At 33.2% G+C, this 19,864-nt stretch overlaps 1 protein-coding gene across 1 annotated transcript; it reads right to left on the bottom strand.

The window, feature by feature from the left end:
* Positions 1-1,899: 1,899 nt before the first annotated feature.
* LOC111399373 (probable sucrose-phosphate synthase 1) lies at positions 1,900-10,539 on the bottom strand. Its single transcript, XM_023026643.1, has 13 exons — positions 10,167-10,539; positions 9,987-10,076; positions 9,164-9,405; positions 8,775-8,838; positions 7,884-8,582; positions 7,240-7,353; positions 6,966-7,097; positions 6,678-6,854; positions 4,205-4,258; positions 4,057-4,119; positions 3,019-3,951; positions 2,719-2,846; positions 1,900-2,381 (listed from the first exon to the last, which is right to left on the bottom strand). Exons 1-13 carry the CDS (start codon positions 10,347-10,349, stop codon positions 2,102-2,104), a joined length of 3,159 nt encoding a protein of 1,052 aa, XP_022882411.1. The 5' UTR covers positions 10,350-10,539; the 3' UTR covers positions 1,900-2,101.
* Between the last annotated feature and the right edge of the window lie 9,325 nt (positions 10,540-19,864).

Raw genomic sequence — 19,864 nt, forward strand, 5'->3', positions numbered from 1 at the left:
CGTTGGTTTCCTTGCTTCTTTCTTTGCCCTTTTTCGTTCCGATATACTCTAAGGATGCTTCTATATCCGTGTTCACCAATTTCAACAATGAAGTCATTAAAACTTGGAGTTCTACACAAAAAAGGAGAAAAAATTAATAGAAATCTTACTCGCCCAACTAACATGAGTACAAGAAAGGAGTATAATATTTGGGCTTATCAGTAGTGTAAAGATATTACAACTTAATTACATGAGATTTCGTGTAGACATACCTAATGTATAGAGAAACTTTATCCCTACCGGACAAGTAACATGTACATTTCATTCGTGGTTATGAATATTTAGCAAATATTTAATTGGATCATCAAACTTTTGTCTCGAATGGGTCACTGTATTTTCAAATTTCACCACTTTGTAACATTTTGTTACCTAACGTTCCCCAAATTGACAGAAATTGCTTAGTTGTGAGTCTTAACATAATTGATTTTCACGTGTAAACTATCTGACGTAGAAACAAAAATTGTAAAACAAGGTTATGGCAATGCCTTTCAATTAAAATGTTAATATGCATGCTTTATGAAAATAATAGTTTCTTGACATTTTTTTTTTCCAGAAAACAAAAGTACTTTTGTGATATCACATAGTGGTAAATTGGCATACCACGCAAATATTTCATGGACGATCCAATATGGCATGGCTATCAATTAATCAAGTTTCATCAATTTGGGAGATGGAAGGTGAAAGAGTTTTCAAATTTGTAACTAAATTAGAGTTCAATGAGATAATTTCAAATCAAATTGAAGTTTAATGACTCGATGTAAAACTAAAGTGAATTCGGTCCATTTAATTGAAACAAATTAAAGCTGATTAACACAATTACATATAAATTTTACTCGAAATTAATGCTGACATGTTCTCCCATTTTATGTCATTCCTCTGGCACTCAATCACATAACTCGTCACATAATATTTTCTTGCGGAAGCAATGCTCAGTCTGAGATAACATGTAGCTAACATTTTCAGTGTCTTGGCTCTCGTTTGGATAATCGAAGGTGCATTAGCAAGCAATCTTGAAGCAGTCATGACAATTCTCATCCACTCACCAATATTCATCTCATGTGTGAGTTGGAAGAAGTACTCATCTAACCTATCAACAAAATTTCTAGCAACGTTTGAGAATTAAAAACTCTAATTCTATACCATCGAAAGCAATTAAATTGAAGAAAGAAAAATAGACACACAAGAAACGCGCAAGATTTATAAAAGATTATCTCAAACATAGGACTACGTCCTCTTCCCCAACTGCAGTAACTCGCTATGATAAAAAGTAATTTACAAGATAAAATCGCGTATCCTATCTTCTCTAAAATCTCTCTCTTTTGATGATAATATAAGACCCTAATATTTACAAGACAAATTAGGGCAAACTCCAAGAGTTCAAATCATTGGCTCCTCACAGGGGCAATAATTAGGATCCACAACTTAACAGCAATATGTTAAATCTTTTAATGTTACATAGTATAGTGAACTTCAACTTTCGTTGATAGATTAATTTGATTGATTTTACCACACTGGTAGCTGAAACATGTGTATTAGCTTAAAAGGATTGATTTTGCAAGTCCGAAATATGTAATCTGCTGGCTGAGGTCTCTGTGAATTATACCCTATGAATTTTAACTAATTTGTCACCTTTTCTTCTTGGGAAAGCTCTTCAACTGAATCGTATCTTCTTTATAGCAATTTCCTTTGCGTTGCATCAAAAGAAAAGTTTCAACTGTTTATAGCAAAAGAAAAGTTTCAACTGTTTATAGCAAAAGAAAAGTTTCAACTGTTTATAGCAAAAGAAAAGTTTCAACTGTTTATAGCAAAAGAAAAGTTTCAACTGTTTATAGCAAAAGAAAAGTTTCAACTGTTTATAGCAAAAGAAAAGTTTCAACTGTTTATAGCACTAATCAGTGTTTCTTTTCCTCCAAAAAGAGCAAGAATAGTGTCATTCACAAGGATTTCAAATCAATCTTGAAATTATATAAAGTTTTCACAATGCAACACTAGGAACATACTTGAGATAATTCAAAGATTTTATTTTAGGCTGAACTCACATAGTACAGTTAAGTTGATATTTTCAGCCCTTAAGGACCCCGAGCTCGTCCAAGGAGCCCCGTAGATCAGCACTGCTACATACTTCAGTTGTCCGAACAATGTTGGGACTGTCGAGAGCTATGACGTCTGTAAGAGGGTAGCTTCTGTTAGCATGGAGTTGGTTATTCGCACTGCTGCAAACTCCTTTTAGTACTACAGACTTGTGTATACCACCAAGCAATCCTTCATAGTCCGTGTCCCCACTTTCCCCAACAAAAACCACAACCTTAGATAAGTCCATGCCCCAACGAAGATATAAATACCTACAGACCAACGTACATGTTAATTCCTGATAATATAGATGCGCATGATTCGGCTTAAAGCACCAAGAGTCCATTAGTATCAAATGCAATAAGAACTTTTTTAGTAGTTTACAAGGTATGCTACCTCTGATACTAAACTATTCTTGATACCATTCAGCAAACAGTGAAATGTTTCACACAGACACGTGATATATTAGGGAATTCTAAAGAGACTCCAATATCAGACAAAAGCTTCTTAGACTGTGTGACATGCAGATCAACAAAAGACAGTAGTTCAAACTACTACTATAGATTTAATAAAACAAATGCTTGCCCAAATTACCAATAGAAATTTTACCTGAGTGCTTGGGAACGAGAGGCCAGTACTGGAATTACATTAATCTTACTTCCATTTTGACAATATATAACATGACAGCGTAGAGCCTGAATTCTCATTATCTTCCTTATTTCCCTCACAGGGGGAACCTGCAAGAGAATAACATTATCAAGTGATTAGAATTAGCTCTTGTACTCCTAGTAGACCATAGTACAACGAAATGAGACACTAAAACTGCATTACAGTCTCAAGTTGGCACCAAGAAACGCTCTAAACACAAAAGAGATCAGAAAAAGAATGGTATGTAATAAATAGATTTACCACTCCAGGCTTCCGAACTTTGAAAGAATAGCAGTAGTCAGTTGAAGTCTTTTCATCTTCAACGACGAGGTGATCTTCTTTTTCTCCCTTCTTATCTGTTATAGAAGATGCCCATCTCACCAAAGTCTTCCTCAAACCTTCACCACCCCAGCGATACTCAATTTGTGAATGATAATACAAGTCCACTACAAAGGAGTTATCATCTGAATGAAGAGACGAATAATAAAGATCGCCACCACTATTGCAAATAAATGCATCAAAATCGGTAGGGTTTAAGCTCTCTGTACTCAGAAAAGAACGTAATTCTCTGACATTGAAGGATGTAGCTAATATAAATCCAATTGATCCTTCAGTCCTTTCCTTCTCTACAGCCTCAAATATCTTCCGAACACTTTCAGAAAGATCTGTACTTGTCTCAGAATCCACCGCAATCACGAAAATATGTTTCCTCCTCCTCAATGCTGGGAACTTACTGGCAGCAGAGTTCTGTTCTCCTCTATCAGTGGTTCCAGATTTCTGTGCACTCTTCAGAACACCCTTAGACCACGACAAAACAGCATTTTCTAGCTTACTTTTACAATCTTCAGGGTTTAAAGACTCATCAACATTTTCTTGGCTCTCATTTTTATCTCCATCGAGAGAGAACTTTAAGTTCAAGGAGATGTCCTGTATATCTCTCAAGGAATCACTTGGTGAATCCGATTCCGAATTTTCATCATCATCATTTCTCAACCAACGTGGTTGCCTAGGTTTGCAACCTGCTATCTTAGATAGGTATGTTTTACAGTGTTCTGGCCAAGAGAAAAGGTGAATATTTTTTAGTCCATTTGCTCTGCACTTTGCCCAGAGATGCTTGTCCGCAACCAGCTTCAAAAGAGCATCAGCAATGGACTGCTGATCATGGGGATCAACAAGGAGACCATTGTCAAGAACCTGCGACAAAAATAAAAAATCAGTGTCGGACATTTGATCTTCAGGAGACAATGGTAACCAATAAACTCCGTATTACTTTATTATTAGAAAAAAGAGTAGAAATACCCGGTGTATGTCCACAGGACCACCATTTTTCGTGGCAACAATGGGTAGACCATGTGCAGCAGCCTGTTTAATGGAGACGAAGTTAGACTGGTTAGCCGAACAAAATAATACGGCCAAAGCTTGACATGCATATAAACAAAATGCGTACCTCAATTAGAGTAAGTCCAAAAGGCTCAATAAAAGCTGGATTGATGAAAACACCCTGTCAAAACAAGATTAAATTATGCCCAGCGAAGTTTCACTAGTAGTAGTATTACATAACAAATTCCACCAAGCATGGGTATGTCAAAGATGGTGCTACTGTTCATACACGAGTGCAATAATTAACTCACATATATGAGCAGGAATATCAATATGCAATACAATGGCAGTTTCTTTTAGCATGAAGCCATGAACTATTATGCTAGTTGCAGTTCACATGAACTATTATGCCAGTTTGCCTTGGGATTTTAAAGCCAGAGTATTATTGCATCAATTTGAGTACGAACTCAACTTAATGGGCCTTCATCTTGGTGCTCTGGAGCTGAGACCCAGTGATGTGCATCTGCTACTGTAGAAGATGTAAGTTACATTCTAACATGAATTTCAAGGAACGGCAAGGGCTTGTTACTGAGCGTTTTTACGCTGCTGTTCATTTCTGCAACTTCTTGGGAATATATTGGCAGATGGCATTTGGATGAAATGTTGGGAAAATACCTTTCTCACTAGCATTAAAGATAATGGTACATTCAAGTATGTCTCATAATGAGATTAAGCTATGTCATTCACAAAATTCATAAAATGGCTAAGATCTTCCAGCCTAACAAAATTAGACAAACAGCCCAACAGTTTAACCCCTTACAAAACGTAAACTCACAATATCCGCCAAACTCCAATTTTCAGCTATGATTCACTGATCAACTATTTCTTTATTTTGTGCATAAAAGGATTATAGTACACAAGCAAACATCATAAATTTTTTTCAATGCTAAAAGACCCGAATGAAACCCAGTGAACCATACAACTTTTTCATATTGATAAAAATGAATATATTTATACATATACACATGTACACACTGACTTCCCTGGTTGAACCTTCTGACACCCTTGACCTTTTACCATTCCATATCAATGTCCAGCCTGGTTTTGACAACATTGGTTTTAATCAAAGGACCGATGCCACTTCAGTATGCTTATAATAGTCTACACAACACATAAAATAGCAGTATCTTACTTCATTATGCAAGAAATAACAACAGCCCTTAAATGAGAGAAGGAAGGTCCTTCAATTTTGTCATCATGGTGCGTACAAGTTTTTCTAAAAAGGTTAGACTATGAATATGGTTTAATCAGCTGGAATAAAGATAGTTTCTTTATTATTTCTATCTCAGTTATTTTTTTGTGATAAGTGGATGCCTGCTGTCAAAGCATCCCAGAAAAGGATAGTAAATATTAGAAATTAGACGATTCAGGACACTTAATAGGTCACTTAACAAGAGTGGTGAGATCAATCATAATTATTGAATATCAATGAGAAAAGAAGCAAGTGGATTGGCAAATCACATCCCACCTTATTTTCCTCATGGATTAATAAAAAATAAATGATTTTAACAAGGGAATAGGCATATTTGGAAATTTCTAAATTCATTTGGAAAGAGGGATTGTGTGAAGGGCCGGGGGGCAGGGGGATGAAAGGGCACATACAGCAGACAAATGAAGCTTCAATTTAAGACTCCCACTCAACAATGAAACGTGATAAAAACAAACTGACCACGTGTTAACAATTTTGTAAAATTACACACCGTAGATTTTATCTTGCTATGTGCAGACTAATGAAGCTTCAATATAAGACTCCCACTTCACAATGAAACGAGATAAAAACAAACTGACCACCCGTTAACAATTTTGTAAAGTTATACACTCCGTAGATTTTATCTTCTAGGTACACATCCAATGACGAGACTAAAACTGCTCCTCAAGCAATACCATTGTATTCTATAAAATACTAGGCACGAACTGGGACACAAATGAACTGATAATCATTCCTAACAAGCAATTTAGATTAGAGCTCAGACGACAATGATTTTGAACAGCAAGCACATAAGAGAATATTGAAACATGCTTGAACCATGTTACCACTGAATCTGCATATGGTGCTTTTACCACTATGCCAACGTGGACATTTAGCTTTATAAATTTATGTGTTTCAAAATGAAAAGTTTCAAGAAAAATATTTCAGATCATTTAAAGAGTTCAAAATGTAATATAAACTAGTATATATATAGCGTTTTATATTAAAATATATTTTCTTTTGATATAAGGTTTAGCAATAACCACTGGTTAAACCAATGTCCCAACAGTTTAATAAGTGATCTGGGTTAATGACCAGTCGGGTCTGGTAACTGTTCTTGGCATAGTTCAAGCCCACTTTGGAACACCAAAAATGACAAAGCTTCATTTAGCGGAGTTTGAGTGCTTATACATTATTGAGATGACCAAGCAAATATTAGAAAGGAACCTATTCTTGCTGACTCAATTCCAGTTCAGACCTTTTGAATCAGTCAAATTTGACATCAATGGTCATATGAATACACAGACAAACTCAAATACCCGATCTACAAAAGAAATATGAGAATGAATACCTTCGTCTTTGCTGCCAGACGGTAGATGTCAGGAACATCAGATTGCCTGTGATGTTTAGGATATGCCACTTGCCCATAGAGATCATACTTATCAATCAACTTAAGGATTGACAAAAGAACAGAAGAATTCGTACTTGACATCTCATCAATATTGTCTCGGTTACCCATTATTAACATCTGCAAGTTATTAAAGCAAGAAGTATGTTAAATGGCAAGACTGGTATACCTACTCCACTCAATGAAGAGAAAGTATCGAGTATGCATATACTGTTGTGCTTTCATACATACAAGGTTAGAAAGCTCTCTTAATGGTCGACATTCACCAAATGATTTAACCAAGGTTGTTAGGTTTTTCTTTGGATCGGGCCTGGCAAGTGCAAGTATCATAGGCTTCCTTGGGTTTGAAAAGAACCGCATTATCTGCTTGTAATATCAATGTCAGATACCGCATCGAAATTTAGCAATGGTAGAAAAGAGAGATCAGATTTTGTGGGACAATATAATGCACAGAAGTTGAAATCGTGAGTTGTTGCTAAATGAGTGTTTTGTATATTGATCAAACCTCTGACCAAATAGGAGGGTCTGGTGACTTTCCATCTTCATTCACTTCTGTTTCAGCATCCATGTCACCTTCGTGGGGAACAATGTGATTAAATTCCATCCCAGGTGGAATTACCTGCAAGCAGGTACCCCTGCTCTCAGTTAAATTGCAAGGAATTCAAATGCATAACTGCCTCGGGGATAAAACACAAAACCGAAAGTCCTACAATTCTATGAAATGAAAGATAACAACTTCATGCTAGACAACCAGAATTATCTGAAACACAGAATAGAAGTAGATGACAAGGTTAACAAACAATTGAATTGAAAAAAGAAAAAATATAGCTTCATTTTCCAAAAATTGAATGGTTAGGCCAAGTCGTAATACTTTAAAGAGATAGGAAATAGAAACCATTTGATCAAATAAATTGTAAGAACATCATCGTTCAGTAAAATCGTGACCAGGAAACCTAACTTCAAGATCAGCCAGCTTATCTTTTTTCACCCAGCATAATATAAATTTTTTTTCAAAAGAAAAATGATTATCAAAGGCTGAAAACAAATAATAAAGAAAATGGTATTTCTAACAAACTGGAATTGAGGGTTTTGCAAAACATTGAACATGATATAAAACATATGTCATGAAACTAGTGATTTGGTACTTACAACCATGCGAGGCATGGACCTTCCATAGCAGCTAACATTGCGCTTGATTCTAGCACGTAGTTTACGCTCTAGTATAGGATCAAAACCATCATACAAACGCCACTGCTCCTCTATCTCCTGTCTTGTGCTAGTTATGACTATTTCAGAGGCATCAAGGGATAATTCTTCCGCCTCTATTCTACGCATTATTTTGTACGTTGAATTTATCTCATCCCTCGACAGTCGGCCTTGTCTCAAAAGCTGTTCTAGCTTATCTCGGCCCAGAGAATGACCAGTGAAAAGCATAGGCACATTCAGAGCACCGGATAGAAGAGCAGCGGAGTCACCTGCATCTGCATAATGCCCATGTATAGCAACAGGCCAGACTGGATGTCCATTACCAATTTGGTCACCTAGAACCTTGGACATCTGTATTATGTGGCTAAGAGCACCATCAACGAATTCAGGAACATATGGCCACAGTAGTTCTTTTGGAATATATTTATCTTTTGGTCCAAAAGGAATTCGAATGATATAAGCACCGCTACTCTCCCCCATCTCATCCATTAAACCTTCTGAATTTCTAGGAGGCAGCATCTCTGTGGGTTCACCATAACTGCAGTCTACACCTGGTGCTGAGACTTGTCTGGTAAGCAAATCAACACGGTATACGCCAGGCATTGAACCTAGAGCCCTTGCCAATTCAACAACATACTTCACCTGAATGAAAACATACCGAAAAAAGAAAAATTCATTTTGTTCGCAAAAATAACCTCATATACGGACTCAAGTGAGAATTAATTAGGATCTATCAATACATAACTTACGATGACATAAGGCAACATTAATGTATTGACAAGAACAATGAATTTAGAGATGTGAATGAGATTCAAAATCCTTGATAAATCCTACCTGACCGCCAGTATCAGAGTCACGGCCAAGCTCCATGTCTTCACCACGTATCAGTCCATGAAGACTGCACAAAAGCTAGCATTAAGAATAAGTAATGTATATCTAACTATGTTTTCTAATTTATCTCTCTCTGGATCATCATCTTCACATAGTGGCATTAACTAAGAAAATTCTACATCAACATGTACACAAACTTCTATGATCTCTTCAGTTGCGGGAGAAGTCATATGCACAAGATTATAGAAGTGCGATATTAATTAACAATCATTTCACAAGAGAAGTATGAAACTCTGGACAGTATCACCTTATTGGTGCATAAAAATAGCGCCATAAACCAAGTTTATATAATTCCAACTCCGTTTCATCATAGTAAGAGTTTTTCTTCATACCTGATCAATACAATGTAAATCTTCTTCCCCTTTTGTTGACTAGCCCAGGCCTCAATAGTATCGACAGAACTAATTCTAGGCAACCGACCCCGATTGCTTTCACCATGAGCAGATATATCACCAACTGTATCTCCTTTCTCTCCCTCAGATAAGTCTTCGGACATATCCATAACAGCATCTCTGCGACCTCTTTCACGTTCAAGACGGCGTTTGGCTGTCCTCTGTGCTTCCTCTCCCTCAAGCTGCATGCATTGATTATTTGTCAGCAAAAGCAACAATGACAATGCAGCAGAGTATAAATGGTTAGAGAACAAACAAAATAGCATAAAACTTGTACAAGCATTTCAAGATTCCATAAATCAAAAAGGTGTGTAAGGATTATCAATTGCATTGTGGAGAATGGAGAAAATAAAGAAATGAAGTTGATATGCATTATAAATATCACAGTTGAAAAAGATTGCCAAAGAAGGAAATTTTTCCTTCAGTTTCTCTCAAAAGACAAGAGAACTTTGACATTGAAAATTTCATTCAACTGCACTGAATTTCCATTATGCCATTCTCTTCCATTACTACTAAACGGTAAAATCAATCACTGGATCATCAAACAATTCATCACTCTCCCTTAATTTCACATAAAAATATACACTTACTATTGCGGATAGAACCCCACGTCAAACAAAGATGGAAATTTTAACTAACATATAAGCGTTTGAGGTTCCATCTTAATGACCCGAGTTTTAATATGTCAGTTAACTTTTCCACCTTTATTGGACATGGGGTTCTACCCTTAACACTTACAAAAAAATCCAACAAAAAAAAGGACCTGTTTTTTCTGGCGAGCCAAATTCCAAATCCGCCAGCACATGTTCTCCAGCCTTGTGTTCCTCTCTTGCGGACTCCGAGTTGCTTGAGCCTATAAGTCGCATACAACGACACTCAATTCAACACATAAATTCCACTCACATACAGATAGATACAGAGATACACATCTGCAAATACTTACTTTAACCCAGGAGCGATAGAGATCGGTCTCATCAAATCCACTGACGACTTCCTCGACGAAGTACCGGGTTGGGCTAAACCGGCCCCGCTCCCGGAGCAACAGTGAAGATTTAGCATCATCAATCCCAGGCCCAACATCCAGTATCGCCTCCAGGTAACTATTTATCCAATCATTTCCCGCCATTCCGCCGATCCTATCTATATACACAGAGACAGATACACTGATAGATACAATATATGTATATAAGTTGAATTATTTTTGTATGTATGTGTTGAGATTGAAAATCTGTAGAGCGAGAAGATGATGGGAGATGTTTCTGGGAAGTGGTATAGGGACTGTAATCGGAAATGGATATTTATAGAGATTCTGGGAATGAGAATACGGTGCTAATATTGCTGCCAATATTTAGGGGTTGTGACTTTATTTTTTATTTTTCCATTTTTATGACATTGAAATATGTAATTTTGATATTTGATGAATTTTAGGTAAATGTTAATAGCCAAATATAGGAATTTTGTGTTATGAAGTTGTAATAATGGGCAACATATAACAATTTGTATCATTTTATTTTGTGTGTAAGTTTATTAACTTTTAAATTTAGAATTTCATAACGACATAGTTTAAAGACAATATGTTTGCATCCATAAATCATTGATAAAAATCAAGGGAAATCTCGTGTTAATATATATATATATATATATATATATATATATAATAAGTTCGAGAGTAGTATACACGTGTGAATAAAGAACAATTCAAAAAGGTTATGTGGTGTGATCTCTGCTGTTCTTATAGATTACCAATGATTGAGCAAAAAACACAAATTTAGCATATTTCAAAATTAAGATTTGATCACATTTATTATTGTTATGACATTTACGGCAAAATGTGTCATTTGTAAATAATATTGTGCATGAAAATTAGGAGAACACGAAAATTAATAAATGTATCAATTTTAAAACGTTACCTAGATAGGATTGTCGTATGTGAAAAATTGATTCTTATTAATATCTAATAATTATTGAAGCATGGATTATTTTTCTTATGTATTACTCTCAATCAATTAAATCACAAATGATAATTATCATTAATATATTATAATTTGAATTTGAAAAATATAGACCAGGTCTGAGAGTAGTATATTAATTATAAAGTGTATAAAAAGCGCAATCCAAGAGATAATGTGGCATGATATCTTTAATTATTGTAAATTACTAATGATTTGAGTGAAAATTTCAAATTTTGCATATCTCAATTTTAAGATTTGATCGCATTTATTATTGTTACGACCTTTTGTAGTAAAGGAAAAATGTTTGATTTGCAAATATTGTCGTGCAAGAAAAGTAAGCGAACATATATACAAATAGAGGTATTGTTTTCAAAATTTTAAGGTTTAAGATGACAAGCATAATGAAACGTTTTTCATTTTTAATTACCATAAAAATATTAATAATTGTTTTAATAAGACCATTATTTTATTGATTTTAATAAAGCCATTATTAGTTATTAATTTTATTTAATGAGTTTATTGAACTTTTGAAATAAAAAGGACAAAGCACCAAAAAATAAAAATAAAAGGCCCGCACCTTTTGCCACCTAGGTTTCCTTTTGGCCTAAGATCGCATTAGACAACTAGAAATAGAATCGATCATCTTTTTCATACATATATGAGAAACTTTTTCTTCATGCCTCCCACTTAGGTCATTTCTCCTCCTCCTCCTCCTCCTCCTCCTCCTTAGAATGCAGTTCATATCAATGGATTATTTGTGGTTATATATTACTATCAATTCACTTGAAATTCAGTTTTGGGGTTGTGTACTTTTCAGTTTTTTTCTTTTTATACTTCTTCTTTACGAACTTGAAAAGTGCAATTTTGATTTTTGATGAATTGCTATTAACTGTTAACTAGCAACAATTGTAAACGATGTATTAATAAGTTGTATATTATATAGACAACTTATAAGATTTTTATATAATTTCATTTTGTGTGTCGGCTTATCTAAATTTTAAGTTTTAAATTCGAAATATAGGGTTTAAAGACAACGTTTCTGAACCAAGAAAGCCAGGATAATAATCGTGGTAAAATTAGTTTTGGAAAAAATATAGACTAATAGGTAATGTGTGTGCAAAGAAATGACGAATCGAGAACATACTGTGGAGAGATTTATAGACACAAGAAAATTATATTTGTACATAAGAGTAAGAGACTATTTGTGTTAAAATTAGGAGAATTTTTACGTTTTGAATTTTACAATTTACTAAGCTTTGATCACTTTCCTATTTAAATGTTAAACATTTATAATTATTGAAGCTTGGATCTTTTGTATGTATCACTATCAATCAATCAGAGCAAAAGTAATAATAATTATTGTTTGATTAAAATTAGGGTTTTAAAATATAGATCAAGTTCAAGAGTAGTATATAAGTATGAGTAAAGTGCAATTCAAAATATAACGTGGCATGATCTCCTTAATTCTTATAAATTACTAATGGTTGAGTAGAAAATACAAATTTTTCATATCTCAAATTTAAAGTTTGATCACATTTGGACCTTTTACGGTAAATGAGAAACGTAGAATTTGCAAATATCGTCATGCATGAAAAGTAAGAGAACGTAAATGAAAGTATCAATTTCAAAATTTTACCTAAACAAGATCTTCTTACGTACATGATTGATACTTATTCATATTTAAGGTTTTGAGATGACAATTCATGTACGGAGTCTTATTAGTCTAAATGTAAGAAGAAATTTTTCGTTTTTAATATTATATAAAAAAACATTAAAAATCATTTTAATATATACAACCTTTTTTTTACTTTAATAAAACCATTGTTAGTTATTATTTTAATTTAATGAGTTTATTTAACCTTTAGAAATAAAAAGGACAAATAAATTTTAAAAAAATAAAATAAAATAAAAGGCCCGTGTCTTTTGCTACCTAGGCCGGGTTCTAGCGAGTCCACGTTAGGCTTTCATACGTTCTCTATACGAGAAATTTTTTTCTTCCTGCCTCCCACTTGGGCCCTTCTTTCTTTTCTTTATTTTTTTTCTTAGAACACAGTTACAATTTATTAGAAATTCGGTTTCGGGGGATATGAATTTTTCAGTTTTAATTTCTTTTTGTATTTCAATTTTAGATTTTTGGGTTGGACCATGTGCGTATGTTTGCGCGCGTCAATAAACAATTAGGGTGTGTTTGATTACATTTATTTTTCATGAAAAATATCAGTTTTTCATCCAAATTTTCACTTGAAGTATTTGATTTCTATTTTTTTCATGGAAAACATTTTCCAACTTTTGAAAATATGCCTAATTTTTCTTGTTTTTAAGGAAAACATTTTCCTTGAGTAGAGGTGGTTTTTATTTTCCACAAAAGATGGAAAATATTTTCTTTTCTAGGTGATATTTTCCATGTCAATCAAACACACTCTTAATGAGAACGTAATGTGGCTTCATTTAGTTGTACTAAGCAAAGATGACATTATAGATTTGACTCTATCTAATTTTTTTTAAAATCAGATTTTTGATTAAAAAAATAATAATAATAATAATAATAAATTATGAAACATGTTATAAAGTTGATAAAAATTGTAAGTATCATGAAATGTGTTATTAAAAATGAGATTGAAACAAAAATGAATTTTAAAAAAATAGGATCAACATCCTAAGAAATCTAATTTAGCCCTTGTTTGATACTCATTAAATTAAATTACATTTCATTTCATTTTTCTCTCTCCTATTTTCAACCACACAATCTTCCATAAAATAATATTACACGTAAATCGAAAACTTTTCCTTCTTTTTCAATCATTCATTTTTCTAAAAAATAATATTCTCCCATTTTCATTTTCAGGTAATGAGCATCAATCAGGGGCTTAATTCACAAATTTTATCAACTTTACAACAACATGTTTCATAATTTATTATTATTATTATTATTATTATTATTATTATTATTATTATTATTATTATTATTATTATTATTATTATTATTATTTTCCTTATCAAAAATCTGATTTTTGAAAAAATCATGGATTGAGACTCTTTAAGGGCACCAATGTACAGACAGTTCTTGTTCTCTGACCTGTTGGGGCACATCCCACAATTAACCTCTCTCCCGATGCTTTAGGGACGAGACGGTGGGGAATTCTTAAGGTTGGAGTTCAACCTTTAATTTAATTCATGGAACAACCTCAAAAACTAATTTTGGGCTGGCACATTAGTATCAAGGAACCACGAATTAAATTAGATTTGTTGAGATGTGTCACGTCAATATTGCTAATTATAAACTATTTCGTTAGAGAGGTGCTAGAAATCTAGGGCCAGACGCCCTGGAAAACTAGGACCAATGTGGTCCTGGATGAGGGGATTATTCCATTTCGTTAATGCTTTAATGAAGCTTGACTTCTTAATATATCAATGTTTTTTTTACTAATAAGGTGGAGATGAAAAACAGAATATGAATTCGAGAACCTTACTCTAATTAATATTTATAGAAAATATGCAATTACTTTATATAATTTCTGTGCATGCTACTTTTTTATATTTCTTGTGTATGAGACCGAGGAGTACTGCAAATTATACCTGTGCTTATGTTTAAAAGGCGTGACAGGTAATTTTTTAAATCTCTTTTGTAGTGATATAACAATTGATGCAAAATTTCTACTTTTTGTGTACAATTGATACCCCATATTATATCGTATAAGATAAAAATTATTTTAAGACAGTGTTTGGTGTTGATAATACACGTGTTTTTTTTTTTTTTTTATCCCGCTATTAATCCTCTCTTATCCATCCCATATTAAATTAACAGATTCAATTAAATTAATGATTTAGACCGTGTTATTTATTGGAGATCGTTCTCCTACCAAAAAATTGAACAACTGAGCTACAAATAATCATGTCCCTTCATTTAAATTAATCGGTCAAAATGATTTCGAAATGGATTCCTTCCAACCACTCAATACATTTCCCTCACCAAATTAATTTGGAAAATTTGAGAAAAAGAGATCGGTTGAAATGAAAATGGTGTAAAAGAAAATGCAAGAATTTGTAGAAGATTATTTCTGTATTTATTAATGTCTATACATAAGCTGTTTATAAACATTCATATTACTTTTTATCCATACATTTTAAGAAATCCATAAATATTATTCACTTATTCATCACTCAAATTTATCTACTTATAATTTAAATCATTATTATCACTTTCAAACACGCTTTTAATCCAAGAAAGATGAATATATTAATCATGCCTTATATCTTAGATTTTAAAATATTTTTTAGTATATTCTCGCACCAAGACACACCATTAAAGTTATGTCGCCCAAACATTTATTACCACGTATCATCAGATCTTCATGTACTATGAAACATCCACTCTGAGAGCGCTATAACATGGATTTAACAATATTTTGTTACGTTAATAAACGATGTTTTCCTTCAAAGAAAAGGGAGACATCAGACAAGATCACGGGCAAACCCACGTGGGGTCATGTGAAATCAAATGACCCTGAGAAATTTTTGGATTTTTTTTAGAAAATAGTTGTTTTGACCTTTTTTTGACCTACTTTGACACACTGAAATGTTACATTCTTAAACCATTTCGAAGTGCTGATAATCTATTTTTTTCGCTCGTTAATGACGTGTAAAACAACCAATCGTAGCAAAAGTTATGAGGTATCAAAGTAAACCGTTCCAAACTAGTATTTCGAAATTTTTGATAATATACTAACTTTTAAAATTTGTCGATGGCCGATAATTTTTTCGTTAAATTTAGATTTCTCATATGTGATGCTTATTTATAAGTGATAAATCACGATATACATTCAATGTAGCATGACCCAATTTCTGATGGGTGTTGGAGTTGTATTTGAAGTAGTCTTGGATAGATCAAAATTATGGATTGGGAAAGTTGTTGCCGCATTTTCGCTAACTCTTCGCCAGCTCCACACTCGAACGAACCATCAAATTTGGAAATGAGAATCTTAGTTGAGAGTAATGAGATCCTTCCAACCACTCAATACATTTCCCTCACCAAATTAATTTGGAAAATTTGAGAAAAAGAGATCGGTTGAAATGAAAATGGTGTCAAAGAAAACACAAGAATTTGGAGAAGATTACTTCTGTATTTGTTAATGTCTATATATAAGCTGTTTATACACATTCATATTTCTTTTTATCCATACATTTTAAGAAATTCATAAATATTATTCACTTATTCATCACTCAAATTTTCTATTTATAATTTAAATCATTATTATCACTTTCAAACACGCTTTTAATCCAAGAAAGACAAATATATTAATCATGCCTTATGTTAGATATTTTTCATCATTTTGCATGTATTTAATTTTTTGTTTTGCGAATGATTTGCCCCCCAGATTAGTGTTTGCCGCTGCGCAACGGGGTTCGACCTACCTGGTCAGGTCGTGTGGGTCGAGGGGACAACACCCCTCGCGGGGGCTCGGGGGCAACGCCCCGAAAGATAATTTTATTTTCTAAAGTTTTTGAATAGGTGCATCTGTTCATTTTTAACAATCACTTCTAATAGATGTATGCAAGAATTTCAAGGGATACACCTATTCAAACAGTTGCCTCAATTTCTATAAATTTTGGACGAATTCTCATTTGCAAACACATTAAACAATTTATTTTTCCTTCTTTCTCTTGGCATCAATTAGTTATTTTCGAGTATCTTCTTGGTTTGATCAAATAATCACAATTTGAATCAAACGCCTCCATTGTATCCTGAGAGAGATTTTCTATCATACCCCAGTTATTATTTTGTTGAATAGGGGAGAAACATCTCTTCAAAGATAACGTTTTTTCGTACCTTGGAGTTCATTAACGTATTTAGATTTTCTTACATTTTTATCAACACCTTATATCTTAGATTTTAAAATATTTTTTAGTATATTCTCGCACCAAAACACACCATTAAAATTATGTCTTCCAAACATTTATTACCACCTCTTATCAGATCTTCATGTACTATGAATCATCCACTCTGAGAGCGCTATAACATGAATTTAACAATATTTTGTTACGTTAATAGATGATGTTTTCCTTAAAAGAAAAGGGAGACATTAGACAAGATCACGAGCAGACCCACATGGGTCATGTGAAATCAAATGACCCTTCGAAATTTTTGGATTTTTTCATAAAATAGTTGTTTTAACCCTTTTACGACTTACTTTGACACACCAAAACATTACATTCTTAAACCATTTCGAAGTGCTCATAATCTAGTTTTTTCACTCGTTAATGACATGTAAAACAACCAATTGTAGCAAAAGGTACGAGGTATCAAAATAAGTCTTTCCAAACTAGTATTTCGAAATTTTCGATGATATTACTAACTTTTAAAATTCGTCGATGATCGTGTACTATCCGAATCCATAAATCTTCTATGTTATAGAAGCTAGTTTCGAGAACTACATCATAGTCATATTAAATTGTCCAAATTGATATTGAAAATAGTTAAATACATGTCAAACATACACCTTAATAAAGACGTCTAACTCTTTTTTTCTTTTTTTGAAAAATTTAAATTATTTCATTAATGATTATTATTTTTGCATAATAAATTTTTTAATATAATTTACATCATTTTATTGGGAAATTTTATATGAAATATGACATCAAAATTCTAGGATCGTTACAAATTAGATGTAATTTGAATTACTTTCGAATTACTTTTACATTAAATTTATATTTCATTTACTTCCTATATCAAATGTGAATTTTATTTCAATTAATTTATTTCATATATACAATTTAATTTACTCAATGTCTGTTAATGAAATGGTAAACAAAACTATACAAGTAGCAAAATTCATTTCACAATATTGATTATAATTCAATTATAAGACATTTTTAAAGTATCAAAATGTGTATTAACTTATTTTCATTAATATTATATTATTTCTAATTATATTACACTAACTTTTGACCCCACAATACAAAAAGTTCAGATCTGTCGCTGGACAAGACAATATTCATATGGTATTTTCTAGAACATTAGCGCACATGATTTGATGTATTCAATACTTTCAAAATATTCACCTACATGCCTATTGTTCGCATGACTCAAAGCTATCACTACAAGATATTCAATTTTAATGACAAAATTTTTTTTTTTAAAGGATATCAAGAGACTTTCAACATAATTTTTTTGTTAAATTCAGATTTCTCATATTTGATGCATATTTATTAGTGTTAAATCACAAGATACATCTATTATGGTGTGACCCAAATTCTAGTGGGTATTGGAGTGATATTTGAAGTAGTATTAGATAGATCAAAATTATGGACTGGGGAAATTGTTGCTGCATTTTGGCTAATTCTTCCCCAGCTCCACACTAGAGTGAAACCATCAAATTCGGAACAAGAATTTTCGTTCGCTTTTTGCTCCCTTGTCGCTCGAGCTACAGGGCTATCGCTCGACGCCACTTGAGCAATGATGCTTCCCGACTTTTCACGTTTTAACGTATTTTAGGCTCATATTCATCTACAACTCGATTTCTAGAATATACACACACACACACACACACACACACACACACACAACATTTTGAGTGCTTTAGATCTTAGTTGAGAGTATTGAAATCTTGTAAACATAATTACTATTAATTATAATTGATTTCTTCTTCTCTACCCGTGGTTTTTTCGTCTCAAGTTTCCAAGTAAATCTTTGTGTTCTTTATTTTTCTTATTTACTTCATTATTGTCATAATCTTCCAGTCAATTCACAACAAGAAGTATCAGAGTTAGGTTGATTATTCATCATGACAATGATGAAGTTTGATATTCCGTTACCGGATCGAAACACGAGATTTACTTTATGGCAAATAAAGATGTGAGTAGTTCTCTCACAGAAGGATTTGGAGAAAGCCTTGGTAGGCTTAATAAGATACCTTCAACCTGCACGCAGGCAAAAACCAGCTTAGGGATCGAAAAGCCTAAACCTAAATTCATCTACATCTATCAAATCAAAATTTTTAGGATGTCCTCAAAGAGAATAGTGTCGTTGCATTGTGGTTGAAGTTGGAGCAACTTTGTATGACAAAGAGCTTGACCATCAAGCTACACTTGAAACAGCACTTGTATTCTCACCGAATGTCCAAAGGCGCGTCATTGGATAATCACTTAACTATGCTCGAAGAAATCGTGATTGATTTGGAGACATTGGAGGTTAAGTATGATGTGAATGACTTGGCGTTGATGTTGTATTCTCTGTCGCCACCATATGTGAGTTTTAGAGATACTATTTTCTATAGTCGGGATACTCTCACTTTGGAAGATGTTTATGATGCCTTCTTATCTAAGGAGAAAATGAGGCATCTTACTGGAGGACATAGAAGTTAGGCGGAAGACCTCATTGTTTGTGGGAGAAATCAAGATAAAAACTCTGGTAAGAGTATAAGGGATAGATCAAAATCTAGACATGCAGAAAATGTTTGTCATTACAATAAGAAGAAGGGACATGTCAGAGCTTATTGCTATTCTTTGAAAAATAGGAATAAAGCTACTGGTGCTACTGAAAGAAGAAAGCAAGTTGTTAACTCGGCAGAAGCTGATGTTTTGGAAGATGGGCAAAGTGAAGAAGAGTTTCTTGTGATTTCTAACATGGATTCCAAACCTTGTGAGGAACGAGTTCTTGACTCGGCTTGTACTTTTATATATATCCCAACAG

Source organism: Olea europaea, chromosome 9 (genome assembly GCF_002742605.1).
Source record: "Olea europaea var. sylvestris chromosome 9, O_europaea_v1, whole genome shotgun sequence".
NCBI classification, from domain to species: domain Eukaryota; kingdom Viridiplantae; phylum Streptophyta; class Magnoliopsida; order Lamiales; family Oleaceae; genus Olea; species Olea europaea.